General features: G+C 44.6%; 1 protein-coding gene across 1 annotated transcript in view; it reads left to right on the forward strand.

Annotated features, from left to right (window-relative positions):
* The window catches only part of TMEM63A (transmembrane protein 63A), a 111,789-nt gene extending 99,936 nt beyond the window's left edge, over positions 1–11,853 (forward strand). The window contains exons 21-23 of the mRNA XM_040351364.1: positions 3,146–3,258; positions 6,570–6,635; positions 11,251–11,853. Of these exons, the coding sequence (XP_040207298.1) occupies positions 3,146–3,258; positions 6,570–6,635; positions 11,251–11,376 (305 nt within the window). The 3' untranslated portion in view covers positions 11,377–11,853. The remainder of the gene's footprint in view (positions 1–3,145; positions 3,259–6,569; positions 6,636–11,250) is intronic.
* Positions 11,854–15,082: the final 3,229 nt, after the last annotated feature.

Here is a 15,082-nt window from a genome sequence, read left to right on the forward strand (position 1 = left end):
TACCCATATGGCTAGCAGGGAGCAGTAAACTGAGACATATAGGCAAATGTATCACAATGGCCCCCCTTTTGCTCCCTGCTCCGGCAAATCCGGTTGGACCTTTCCTGGTCCAGTAGGGTTGACGGGTTTAGAGCTTTTAGTCCGAGGTTAACTCCGTTTGGCATGACTGACCTCCCTTGGCAACTGCTTCAGACTCAGGTATGTCACCGGGTCGTCAGATCACACGCCGGTCAGTCCCCAAGTCTTTGTGCGATCTGCAGAGTCACCAGAAGTCAGTGTGAAGACAGCGAATGGGTCTGTGCGCCGCCGTCTAGGTGTCCCGATATGGGAGGGGGCAGGTTATGGCTCTGAAGTGACAATCACAGGAGATTCATAAAAAGAAAAAGTTATATTTGTTGAAATGCTGTAGCACTGGTGCTCAGAGTCCGGGGGGGGGGGGGGGGGAGAGGGGACTCAGAGCCCCATAAGGTCAGCCACCCCCTGCTCCCTCCGCAGCCGCCGGTTCTCCTCTTGGAGCTTCTCCATCTCCAGTTCATGGAGCCTGGGGGGGTCAGCCTGCTGTGACCTCAGGTGGTTGTTCTCCTCCTCCATGCGGCTTATGCACTCCTCCAGCTCTATGTACTCACGGATCAGCTCCTGCTTGCTCATGTCCTGCAGGCTCTCCACGTGGTCCTTCATCATCAGGAACTGGGTGGTGGTGTAAGGGGCCACCGGTGGGCCCTTGGTGAACATCTCGGCCCGCATCTGGGATGCCCGCTGCGACTCCCTCTCCTCCAGTCGCTTCTTCTCCTCCCAGGTCAGCTTGTTATACGGCTTCCAGGACCTCTTCTTCTTGAAGGGTGGCCGGCGGGGCCTCTTTCTGCCCAGCTCCCTCCAGGGCCCCTCCGGCTCAGGGCTGGAGCCCATGACCAGCTGACAATGGTGTTCCCTGTTGTCCGTAATAGCAGATTGTACCATGAGGGCTTCGTAAGGGGTGCCCAATGGTTCTTCCCGACCCCGCTCCTGGGGATCCCAAGCCGAGTCTACACAATGGGCTGCTGCTGGTGGGCGGTACCCAGGTTGAGACCAATTTGACCTGGTGTTGTCATTCATGGGGCAATTCTGCTTGAAGTGACCCAGCTGTTTGCACCGGAAGCAGCGTTGTTCGTTGCCCTCCTGGCGTGGATAGCGAGGGCTAGATGTCACCGGTCTGTTAGGAGGTTGGTATCTAGCGGCTGGTGGGTGTGAGGGCACCGTTTGTGGTGGAGGTTGTTCCTGTGGTGTGATCTGGTTCGTCTTGCGAGTATCCGCATATTCATCCGCCAACTTAGCGGCCTCTGGTAGAGTCATGGGCCTGCGATCTCTTACCCAATCTTTGACATCCGTCTGGATGTGATTGTAAAATTGCTCCAGGAGCATTAGTTGCAAAATGTCCTCTGCGGTGGTGGCCTGGCTGCTGTTAGCCCAGTTAGAGGCCGACCGGGACAACAGGCATGCCCATTCCGCATAAGAGTCTTTCGTGGTTTTGCGTGAGTCCCTGAACTTCTGTCGGTGGGACTCTGGGGTTACTGCATAACGAGCCAGGAGCACTTCTTTAACCCGGGCGTAGCTATGGATATCCTGATCTGGCACGGTCCGGAAAGCATCAGAAGCTTTGCCTGACAGTTTGCCTGACAATATTGCGACCCACTCTCTTCTAGCTATTCGGTGTAGGTTACATTGTCGCTCAAAATCCGCCAGGAAGTTATCAATCTCACAGTCCTTTTCATCAAAAGCTTTAAAAGCGCTAAACGGAATCTTCCTTGCGTCTGCTGTGCTGTACTCACTGTTTGGAGAAGGTGCGGCTGCTGGTTGGACTGCTGCCAGTTTTAACTGTAGCTCTGCGTCTCTTATTTGTTTATCCTTCTGTAGCTCTGCGTCTCTTATTTGTTTATCCTTCTGTAGTTCTGCGTTTACTAACAGGTCCATCACTTTCAGCACCACATCCGGCGTTGGGTTCGGGCCGAACCACGCTAGATTCTCTCTCATTAGCTTGTTGGCTGGCGATTCCTCCTCCTGAATCCCTGGTGTCTCCATCTCTTGTACTGCTGGCGTTGCTGCAATCCCGTCCTCCTGGTCTAGCTCCATTGATTCTGCTATGATGACCCGCTTGGTTTTGTTGCTAGCAATCCTTCCACGAACTTCCAGTAGTTCTTCCAGTGTCTGCTTGGAATCCGGGTGTAAAGGAGAGTAGAAGGGAAAATCCCACTGCTACCAACCAATTGTGACGGTATCGGTATGATATCCCCGTCAAGCATTCCCTCCTCTCCATACAAGAACATCACAGGATCCCCCACATATGAGTCAAGACTGGATGCTGGAACCAAGACACTTTATTGACACAAAAACTCAGCTTATATGTGGTTACAGCCTGTTAGGAACGCCCCCCTCACACAGTGGGGTTTCCCATACAGATTATAGGAGACAAGTCGGAGCCGACCATGCAGACACATTTCTTTAGATAAAGACATCAGTGGAGTTAATTAATACACTGAAGCAATCAGAATAATTAACATACTACTTCTCTAATCATTTAGCCTGATGATACAATACTCATCTTTTAAGGGTAAACACAGATCTTCTTTACACAACACAATAGATCAATTAACCTTTAGAATAGTGAGGGGACATTAGCACGTCAATAACCGGTCAGAGGAATGAATCACACATGAAATTCCTTTCTACCTCTACCCATATGGCTAGCAGGGAGCAGTAAACTGAGACATATAGGCAAATGTATCACAGACGGCATTTGGGATGTTTGAATATATTCATCTATAGCCAATCGAGGCAGTGTGGATAGTGATAAGTCATATAGGTGTGAGTAAAATTCCCGGGTGATATGTGTTGGTAAGATTGGTACCTTTTGGCCTTCGCCTTTAGCAACTTGGGGGATATATGTTGACAGTTTATGTTCTCTCACTTTTCTTGCCAGCACTTATAGACAAACTTTTGCTTAGTTTGGAGCTTTTCTTTAGTTGTTTCAGATTAAACCTAAAAAAATCAACAGAATGGCATTCATCCATCTGTCCTATTGGTTGTCTTTTCATGTATGTATCCTGAAATTGTCTCTGTACAGTCGTTTACCATACCAGTGGTTTCCATAATCATGTCTGTTCTTTTTCAGGTTTGAAAGGCCCTACCCTGTTTACACTGTTTGTCATCCTCCTGACCATTGTAGTCGCCACCTTATATTCTTGTTTTGGCTACTTCAAACATCTCAGCCCACACAATTACAAGGTGAGGACATCTTAAGCCTAGTATACACCTGGGTTGAATAAAAAAGAACCCACACAGCTCAGAAGGAACCGCTATGCTAACAGCAATCTCCAATGCCGTTCTATTGTTACATAGTTGGTGAGGTTGAAAAAAGTCCATCCAGTCCAACCTATGTGTGTGCTTTGTTAATAGTACATTGTATACCCTGTATGTTGTGGTTGTTCAGGTACCCATCTAATCGTTTTTTGAAATTATCGATGCTCCCCACTGATGCCACTGCCTGTGGTAGAGAATTCTACATCCTTACCGCTCTGACAGTAAAGAACCCTCTACGCAGTTTAAGGTTAAACTGCTTCTCTTCTAAACTTAGTGAATAGTCATGTGTCTTTTTAAATTCCCTTTCACTGAAAGTTTTTTCCCTATTGCAGGGTCACCAGTACGGCATTTGTACATTGATATCATATCCCCTCTCAAGTGTCTCCTCTCCAGAGAGAATAAGTTCAATGCTTGTAGTCTTTCCCCATAGCTGAGATTCTCCAGTCCCTTAATTAGCTTTGTTGCCCTTCTCTGGACTCTCTCCAGTTCCAGTACATCCTTCTTGAGGACTGGTGCCCAGAACTGGACGGCATACTCCAGATGTGGCCAGCCCAGAGTCTTGTAGCGCAGGAAAATTACCATTGTATCTCTGGAGTGAATCCCCTTTTAATTGCATGCCAATATTCTGTTGGCTTTGCTTGCAGCAGCTTGACATTGCATGCCATTGCTGAGCCTACCATCTACTAGGACCCCCAGGTCGTTTTTCACCCTAGATTCCCCCAGAGGTTCCCCCCTAGCGAGTAAATTGCATTCACATTTTTGGCACCCAAATGCATTACTTTCCATTTTGAAAATTTTATTTTTTTGTAAATGTATTTTTATTGATTTTCAACAAAATATACACTAAAACAAAAAACAGCAGCCAACCCAGCCAAACACTGGGTCGGTGACAGGCCAACATGGCCCAAAAACTCAATTAGTACAGGTACCAACCTTGTCTGTCTATCTAACATTAGTACTGTCTACCTAAAAACAAGAAAAACCTCCCGCCCCCCCTTTCTTCCTGCATCCTCTAGAAAGATACGTCGCCTTGTAGTATGGCATCATAGAATTAACTATGCCCTTCCAGAAGCGCAGATCAGGTGCCCTTGGCTTGTGCCATCTTAACAGAATGGCCTTCCTACCGTAAAACAGAAGGATGTTGAGCAGGGTCCGATGAGCTCTAGACGGCACCACATCGTCAACCAACCCCAGCAAACATACTCTAACCGTAATCAGGATAGGAACTATGAGAACCGCAGATATGCAAGAGGTGACCTCCGACCAAAAGTGTTTGATCCTAGGGCAGCTCCAAAACACATGCTCCGCATCCCCCGGAGCAAATGTGCATCTCCAGCATTCCGCTGGCACTGATGGATATATAGCCGCCAGCCTGGCTGGCATATAGTAGATCCTGTGCAGGAACTTAGTGAATCAACCTATCCCTGGCTGCCACCAGATGTTGGAACGGATGTGCCCACATGTCATCCCAGTCCTCCCCTTGAATGTCCGGTACTACATTTTTAATATTAAACCTCATTTGCTGTGTAGTTGCCCACGCCATTAATTTGTTTAGGTCTTTTTGTAAGGTTTCCACATCCTGCGTAGAAGTTATTGCCACGCTTAACTTTATATTGTCCGCAAATACTAAGATTGAGCTGGTTATCCCATCCTCCATGTCGTTTATGAATAAATTCTGAGTACTCCCCATTTATCACCACCCTCTGAACTCGCCCTTGTAGCCCGTTTTTAATCCAGGTACTCACCTATGGTTCATGCCAAAAGACCGTAGTTTGTATAGCAAACGTTTGTGGGGAGCTATCCAAAGGTGCTTCGTGTATTTAGTTATATCACCACCGCAATCCACCCTCTGTGCACCCACCAGGATATACACTGACCCACATGTGTTCACCCCCCCAAGCTTACACTAAGGTGGGTCACACAAGCTTTTTGCAAAGGGTCTCCCATGCCTTGTACCACTGTTCAGGGATCCTGGGTCTGCTCACCCATATAATCAAGAAAAAAAAAACATAGGAAAGATCATAGCATAAATCCACTATTTAATTAAAATCCATTTACTGTATATACTCGAGTATAAGCCGACCCGAATATAAACCGAGGCACCTAATTTTACCACAAAAAAATGGGAAAGCGTATTGACTCGAGTATAAGCCTAGGGTGTCCATCTGCATGCCTCACTGTGTCCATGTGCATGCCTCACTGTGCCCATGCCTCACTGTGCCCATGACTAGACTGACGTTTAACATGGGAGTCTATAGAAGGGGTGCCCAGTTTGAAAGATCGGTGCTCGTCAGCCGTATGTCCCCTAGACAACAAAGTTAGCACACTTGTAGAGGAGAAATTGGGGCTACATGTGTGCCAGGTTCCAGGTCCAAGGGACCTACGACCGGCCGGTACCAGGTCCCCAAAATCACCGGAGAAATGACCGTTTAACATGAAAGTCTATGGAATTGGTGCCCAGCTTTAAAAAATCTGTGCTCCCCGGGCTGTAGGTCCCCCGGACAACAAACTTTGCACACTTATAGTGGAAGAGTTGGGCTACATGTGTGCCAAGTTTGGGGTCCAGGGGACCTAGGACAGCTGGTACTGGGTCCCCAAAGTCCAGGAGATCAGGCGCAAAAAGGTGACTCGAGTATAAGCCGAGGGGGCATTTTCAGCACAAAAAAATGTGGTGAAAAACTCGGCTTATACTCGAGTATATACTTTTGAACTCGCAAAAAATGTGCCAGCCCGGCACCCAGGATAACTTGCCAATGTTTACAAATTTTAATTCAATCGAATTTTATGATTTGCACTTATCACAATCTGGTGCAAATTTCCTTTTTAACCAATCCTCTTCTAGGCTTTATTGTCAGTTGAACAAGTTGATGTTAGAAGCTGATCGGTTACTATGAACAGATGTACCAGATTCTGTGTGCACCATTTTTCGTAAATCTATCTCACTATTATGTGTTACTGGCAGAATTAGCAGGTGAAATCACAGGGAAAAAAGCGTTAACAAATAAAACAAATGCAGCCACTGCATCCCAGGATTGGTAAGCTGCAGTTTTTAACATTTTTGTTCTTGGATTTGGATGTACTTTAATCTCCAGGATTTGGCTGTCATGTCATACCATATTATTGATCAGAATTCACTACATTTTTTTGGGGCTTATTTGCATGCGATACTTTTTTATTTTTGTGTTTTTTTTTTTATTTGTTTTTTTTGTGTGTTTTTTTTTTTTTTTTATCTGTAGATATTGGAATCGCAGATTGGCAGAGAGGCCCCCATAGAGGAAGAGGACATTCCTCGGCAGTCACCTGTGAGTCCTGAGATAGAAGTAGAATGAGTATTTATAGAACAGTGACAATTCATTTTGTGTACCATGCTGTATGGGTAATCAGTAAAAACAATTAAAGTAGAACTCTGGATTTATCTGCATTACATGTGATACTTACATAGGTCCAGTTTGGCAAAATGTAAGTATCTCATACCTGATGGGCCTCTGGGGAAGCTGAAAATCATTGAAGTAGTCGGCATCCCCATCATTTTATAGGACAACTTGAAATGATTCCTTTAAATACAAAGTATTTCCTGATGAGATAAATTGGACAGGAGGGTCAGTGACATTACAATCCATACCTCATCCAAAAAAATACAAGACACCCTATAAGTGGTGGCAGTTCTGAGTGAGCGACCCCTGAGGTCAGTGTGCAGAGGGGAAGCTCCATGCACAGAACCAGAGCAGGACCTGGAAGATTGCTGCTATCACTGTAGTAGCACCAACTAATGCAGTGATTTGTCTGCTTCCCCAGGGATACATCAGCATACCTCCCAACTGTCCCTGATTTCGAGGGACTGTCCCTGATTTGGAGCAATGTCCCTCTGTCCCTCATTCTCCTCATTTGTCCCTCATTTTGGTATGATCTATATAGATGTATATAAAATGCACTTTTTGTCTATCAAAAAGTGTTTCCCAGTGCTAAACTTTCATCTGATTTCTAAATTGCTGCATTTGTAAATTCCAAAAGCCAATATAAAGTAATAGTAGTGGTAAAAAAAGCACTTGTGGGTTTAACCAATAGTATTTTTTTGTACAATTCTCCTTTAAGGGGGCGTGGCAAGGGGTGTGCCCTATGCCTGCATACTTTTGCTGATAGGTGTCCCTCATTCCCATCTCAGAAAGTTGGGAGGTATGCATCAGGTATGAAGTATGTATACTTACAATGTGGAAATCTGCACCACTGTTAATTATGGAGTTCAGCTTTATTATAACTATTGCTAGGAAATTTATTTTTTGTGTACTTTAGATACTGTTGTAAATGATTAGAATTCTGTTGAATAGAAGGGGGGGGAGGTTTTGGGACTTTAAATGAGATGCGTTTTTAGCAATATGCGATTAAATATATATATGGAATATAAAAAATGTTTCCATAATGGCCAGGCTCAAAGTTACCAACTAAAGAAGCACTAAACCAAATTAACCTGTCTAGCTGTATACATTAAAAACAGAGGTTTAGTTGCATGAATTTGCAAATACCTGTGTGAGCTGCAGGCCCTGTCAAAGGCCTTGGTTTAGTGATTCTTTGGTTGGTAACTTTGAGCCTGGCGATTATGGAAACATTTTTTATATTCCATATATATATTTAATCGCATACTGCTAAAAACGCATCTCATTTAAAGTCCCAAAACCTCCCCCCCTTCTATCCATTTACAGGAGGTCTGTGGTAGTTCTATCATATGCCTCATGTAAAGTCCCAACTCTATCCCCCCCTTTTTTTAACACTATCCAGGGATGGAGATGCATTTCAGGAGTGGAATAAAGTGCCTCCACAGATCTACCACCGACAGTTAATTATGCATGGTCATGTTTTGACTAGCTGACCCAGGTTGATGTGGTCCGCCTTTAGTTTGGTGGTGTTTTGGTTTGGTAGGCATGTTTGGTTCCACTCTTGCTTTTCTTTTGTTTTTCCAGTGCTTTTTTTTGCTAGACCAACTATAGGTAGGGGCATGGTCAGGTGATCACCTGCCCCCTATCTATTGATTAGCACTCCTGTGCTTCTATTTAGGAGACTTTAAAATTCATAGTTAGGACTGCAGTACACAGAGTGCCTTGACGGGGCCTGCAGCTCACACAGGTATTTGCAAATTCATGCAACTAAACCTCTGTTTTTAATGCATACAGCTAGACAGGTTTATTTGGTTTAGTGCTTCTTTGGTTGGTAACTTTGAGCCTGGCCATTATGGAAACATTTTTTATATTCCATATATATATTTAATCACATACTGCTAAAAACGCATCTCATTTAAAGTCCCAAAACCTCCCCCCCTTCTATCCATTTACAGGGATGGAGGCCTGTGGTAGTTCTATCATATGCCTCATGTAAAGTCCCAACCCTATCCCCCCTTTTTTTTTAAACTCTGTTGAATTTCTATTGCCGTTGAATTGAGAAGCGGATGCTTCCGAGTAAAAAATGCTTCATGAAAAAAATACAGTGGGCATTGGCCCAAATCAAAAGATAGCCAGTGAGAGGCAAGGAAAAACTACCAACCCCTTCTCACTCCCTGCATTCAACTGGCACAACTTACAAGGTTAACAAGTGAGGATTAGGAGCCCTATTTGTACCAGTTATTTTCTGTCAAGTCCAATGAAATAAAAAAATGACACAAGTCAAAAATAAGGCTCCTTATACTTGTGAAACGTTTCGTGAATTGAGCCCAAGGCTGCATTCCCACTAATACAACTCCAAAGTCGTGTGACTTTACACCCTGGCACTCAAAGAAAGTCACTTCAAAGTAGTGCAGGATCCTTTTCCAAGTTGCTGTGTTACTAAACCCAGTAATATGAAAATAGTTCATCCACGTCGCCACCCCCCCCCCCCCCCCCAGTGTCCACATGTCATAAATCTTCTTTTCAGATTAAAATACTGCCATTATATACATTTTTGGCTGATCTGTATACCTGTTATATGATAAACTGCACTGTTTCTCCAGTTCAGAGTTCAGGTAGGAGGAGATTTCCACTGCATCCTGTATACACGCCAACATGTGCGCTTAGACGCTCACTTCAAACTTTAAGCTTAAAAATCAATATCATGTGACCTGGCTAGCTCTGAAAACAAGTAAATGTTCTCTCCAGCATTAAAGACACAATTGAGCATGTGCAGGTCGGCTACTCTGCCTGTGTTAGTTGGCCTTCCCCAGATAGACAGTGCAGGAGGGGGAGGATCTATGCATACAGGATAAAACTGCCTTTTCCCACAATGCAGAGGATTAACCCCTTACATTCCACAGTGAGTATAACAAGCATGCTATGCTGCACATACAGACTGATTTTACTGTTGTGGGTTTAGTAACACTTTAAGTCGCATAAATTGGAACAGGTGCCATTGATATCCATGGGCTGCAACTTGTAATGCGACTTTGTGTCCAAAAGCCTTGTGGCAAGTCACACTAGTGGGAATGGAGCCTAAAACATATAAAGCAAACACCAATGTTGTCCAAGCTTTTCTGGAAGAGGGTCACATCAGCATAATTTTTTTTTTTAAATAAATGGCACTTTTTCCCTACAGTATGCAGTAAGTGACATAGGCAGTTCTCCTACATATGACATCATGAGTAATGTAGGCCATACATGCAGAGATTTGTAATTAATTGTATGCATAGCTGATTGTAATGCATTCGATTTCATGAAATATATAATTGGTAGGGTTATCCCGATACCGATACTAGTATCGGTATCGGGACCGATTCCGAGTATTTGCGGGAGTACTCGTGCTCCCGCAAATACCCCCGATACCGAAATAGAAACCCCCCCCCCGCCGCCGTTACGCCGCATCCCGCCGCCGTTACGCCGCATCCCACCGCATCCCCGCTGCCGCCGACTGGTTAATACGTGCAGGGAACATTACAGCTTTCATTTGAATAGCTGTAATGATTCACGCCGCGTATAGACACTCCCCCTTGCTCGGGTGAACTGTCCAATCCCGAGCAAGGGGGAGTGTCTATACGCAGCGTGGCGCGAATCATTACAGCTATTCAAAGCTGTAATGTTCCCCGCGCGTATTAACCAGTCGGCGGCAGCGGGATGCAGGTAAGGGGGACATGGCTGGATATGGGGACATGGCTGGATATGGGGGGGAGACATGGCTGGATATGGGGGAGACATGGCTGGATATGGGGGGAGACATGGCTGGATATGGGGACACATTTAAAAAAAAGTATCGGTATTCGGTATCGGCGAGTACTTGAAAAAAAGTATCGGTACTCGTACTCAGTCCTAAAAAAGTGGTATCGGGACAACCCTAATAATTATGCTACTAACATTAGTGTGCGCTGTAAATTGCCTCCAGCATTGCTCCTGTTTCGGAGGCTGCCATTTTGCTGAAGCCCAGAGCCCCTGAAGAGCAGTAAAACATAAAGTGGAACTAAACCCATCGATTCAATGGTTTAAAAAAACTGTTACATTCCTGGAATGCCGGGATTGGTAATTCATATCTGCTTGTGTTCTCAACCAAACTGTCAAACCGTCAAATGGCTTCTGTCATAACTGATCACATGTACTGAACCCTCGCAGTTGTAGATCAAACAGAAGCAGCTTCCTTGGCTGTAAATGATAGGAGGGTTTAATTCAGCTTTAAGGCTGTCAGCAGACCAGCAGTGCCTAAAAGTTGAAGAGCAACTGAGCATGTGCAGAGCAGGATTAGACAGTGTATTCCTGGATTGTAAACAGTATAGGCACTTATTTGGAATGTTTTACATCGCTCTACCCCAGCAGTCATCTAGCAGAACTTAATTTTCTGATGAAAGTTCCACGTTAAGCCTTTTAGTTGCTGAACGTTACTGAGACCGTTTCATGTTATCAGGGATTTAAGTCACTTTACTGCATGTTTTATATTTCCATCAGATCAGCTTAATGTGATTAAATGTAATTTCAGATGTATGTCCCCAGTGTATTGCGTTCTGTGGATTTGGATAAGGAAACCCACCGAAACTATGGAAGCATGGAAGAGTCAACGGAACCTGTCGCTACAGACGACCAGCAAGCATTGTTTACTGAGTAACTCTAAGACTTGATGTAATAATCACAAAGTGCCACAGGAGGGAGACATTGCTCCTCTAAATCTATGCAATAGGAAATAATGTGTCTAGAGATGGAGAAAGCATTCATAAAAGGACTTTGGACTTTGCAGCCCTTCCTGAGCCAGTTAGGTCACAAAGAGGAAAAGTGTTGGAATGCCTTTAGGATCAGATTATGTTACATAAAGATAATTTGTTACAAAAGTACAGTATATACATCTTCTGGAGCAAGCAGTGTTCCCAGCTGTCCATGCACAGTGCTACTTTTTTTTTGATTAATAGAGACTGGTAACACTTAAATGAGGGAATATTTTTATTGTATGAACATTTCACCAAAAACTTTACAGCACAGCTGGATTTGGTCGTATCTGGGAGATACTGTTGTTTTTTTGATCTGAAGGTTAATATTTTTCACTGTATATTAAATATGCCAATATATTTTATTATTGTTGAAAATGTTGGATATTTGTCCTTGCTTTTATTTATTTTCCATTTATTTAAAGCAAAATGTCAGGTAAACGAATAATACGTTTAAAATGATTAGCTCATGAAATGACAAACCACCCGTTTTTTGTGCTTATTAACCACATCCATACCAGCCCATTGTAAAATGACGTCCACAAAGGACCTCTAACGATCCGGGTGGACGTCATATGACGTCCTGGGCTTTGCGGGTGGATATCTGAATGATGCCTGCAGCTAGAGGCATCATTCAGATATCCTTCTCTTCTGCCGGCGATTCTGCACAACGTAAGAACGATCATAGCGGCGGTTCCGCCGCTAGATCGTTCTTACAGGCGGCGGGAGGGGACATCCCCCCCCCCCCTCCCGCCGCCATCCGGTGCTTCTCCGGGCTCTCCCGTGCCATCGGGGCCCGGAGAACGAATTGTCCGGCGCTGGAAGAAAGCATAGAGATGATTGGTGACCAGATGGTCACCAGTCATCTCTATGACCGTCGGAGGACCCGGGTGTGATGTGATGACGTCACGCCCGGGTCCCCGTAAGTAAACAAAGCCGCAATTGCGGCTGCTAAGCAACAGTAAGCATGAGATCGGTGAATTTTTTTTCACTGATTTCATGCTTTCCAGCCTGGAGGAGAGATGTGGGGTCTTATTGACCCCGCATCTCTCCATAAAGAGGACCTGTCACACACATTCCTATTACAAGGGATGTTTACATTCCTTGTAATAGGAATAAAAGTGATAATAAAAAAATAAAATTAAAAAAAAAAGTGTAAAAAAATAAATAAATATGTAAAAAAAAAATATATATTTTTTTAACGCCCCTGTCCCCAGTAGCTCGCACGCAGAAGCGAACGCACACGCAAGTCCCGCCGACATATGTAAACGCCGTTTAAACCACATATGTGAGGTATCGCCGCGTGCGTTAGAGTGCGAGCAACAATTCTAGCACTAGATCTCCTCTGTAAATCTAAACTGGTAACCTGTAAAAAATTTCAAAGCGTTGCCTATGGAGATTTTTAAGTACCGAGGTTTGGCGCCATTCCATGAGTGTGCACAATTTTAAAGCGTGACATGTTAGGTATCTATTTACTCGGTGTAACATCATCTTTCATATTTTACAAAAAAATTGGGCTAACTTTACTGTTTTGTTATTTTTTTAATTCATGAAACAATTTTTTTCCAAAAAAAAGGCGTTTGAAAAATTATTGCGCAAATACCGTGCAAGATAAAACGTTTCAATGACCGTCGTTTTATTCCCTAGGGTGTCTGCTAAAAAAACATATATAATGTTTGGGGGTTCTGCGTAATTTTCGAGCAAAAAATGATTTGTACATGTAGGAGAGAAGTGCCAGAATAGGCCTGGTATGGATGTGTGTATAAAAGCCCTGTATGGAAGTGGTTAACTGCTTGCCGACCAGCGCACGACTATATACGTCGGCAGCATGACACAGACGGGCAGAAAGACTTATATATACGTCCCCTTTAAGATCAAGGCATTGTGGATGTTGCCCGACCGTGGGGATACCCACGATCGTCTCACGGTGAGGAAGAACGGGGAGATGCTGATGTAAACAAGCATCTCCCCGCTCTGCCTAGTGACAATGATAGTGATCACTGCTTCCTGTAATCGGAAGCGGTGATCACTGTCTTGTCACATGTAGCCCATCCCCGCTACAGTAAGAATCACTCACTAGGGCACACTTAAACCCTACAGCGCCACCTAGTGGTTAACCCCTTCCCTGCCAGTGTCATTTTCACAGTAATCAGTGGATTTTTTTTTAGCACTGTTCGCTGTAAAAATGACAATGGTCCCAAAAATGTGTCAAAAGTGTCCGATGTGTCCGCCATAATGTTGCAGTCACAATAAAAATCGCTGATCGCCGCCATTACTAGTAAAAAAAATAATTATTGATAAAAATGCCATAAAACTATCACCTATTTTGTAGACGCTATAACTTTTGCGCAAACCGATCAATAAACGATTATTGGGATTTTTTTTTTTTTTAACAAAAATATGTAGAAGAATACATATCGGCCTAAACTGAGGGGAAAAAAAAGGTTTTTTTATATATATATTTTGGGGATATTTATTATAGCAAAAATTTAAAAATATAGATTTTGTTTTTCAAAATTGTCGCTATATTTTTGTTTATAGCGCAAAAAATAAAAAACGCAGATGTGATCAAATACCACCAAAAGAAAGCTCTATTTTTGGGGAACAAAGGAGGTCAATTTTGTTTGGGAGCCACGTTGCACAACCGTGCAATTGTCAGTTAAAGCGACACAGTGCCGAATCGCAAAAAGTGGCCCGGTCTTTAACCAGCAAAATGGTCCAGGGCTGAAGTGGTTGAAAGTCAGCAGTTGCAAAAGGTGTAGCTACTGACTTTTAATAAACACACACTTGCCTGTCCCACGGTCCAGCGATGCGCCCCCCCGAACCCTCGCTCCTCTCCCTCTCCTCTCTCCGCAGTGCTGGCATCACTACTGTGGGCACCCGGCTGTGACAGCTTACGGCTTCACAGCCAGGTATGCACTGCGCATGCACGAGTTGCGCTACGCGCCCGGCAATCTTCTGGGACCTGACATGTCCCAGAAGATTGCTGGGAGGAAGGCAGAAAGAGAAGTCGCCGCGGGCAGAAGTGTGAGCTGGGTACCTGTCAAAACTAGGTACCCCCCCCCCCCCCCCCCCCCCCAAAATATGACATGCCAAATGTGGCATGTCAGGGGCTCAGGATTCCTTAAAGTTGAAGTTCCACTTTTGGGCGGAACTCCGCTTTAATTTAAGGAAGGGGCTTGAAGGTGCAGCAAATCATTCAGTAAGCATATTTTGTTGTACTGGAGAAAAAGTACATTTAGTTAACCTCCTTACTACCAGCCGCCATCAATTGACGGCGGCACGATAGCTCTCTTGTTCTGAAAGGACATCATATGACGTCCTCGTCTTGCAGAGCCACTAGGGCCGCGCGCCGCCGCGTTACTGGGAACCCGATGCGCATGCCCGGAGGCCGCGATGGCCGCTGGGCACCCGTGATTGCCCAGTAACTGAGCAGGACTGTGGATCTCTGTGTGTATACACAGAGATCTACGTCCTGTCAGGGAGAGGAGACCGATGCTGTCCCTTGTACATAGGGACACAGATTGGTCACCTTCACCAGTCAGTCCCCTCCCCCCACAGTAAGAATCACTAGTAGGGAACACATTTAACCTCTTCCTTGCCCCCTAGTGT

Source organism: Rana temporaria, chromosome 4 (assembly GCF_905171775.1).
Source record: "Rana temporaria chromosome 4, aRanTem1.1, whole genome shotgun sequence".
In the NCBI taxonomy this organism is placed as follows: domain Eukaryota; kingdom Metazoa; phylum Chordata; class Amphibia; order Anura; family Ranidae; genus Rana; species Rana temporaria.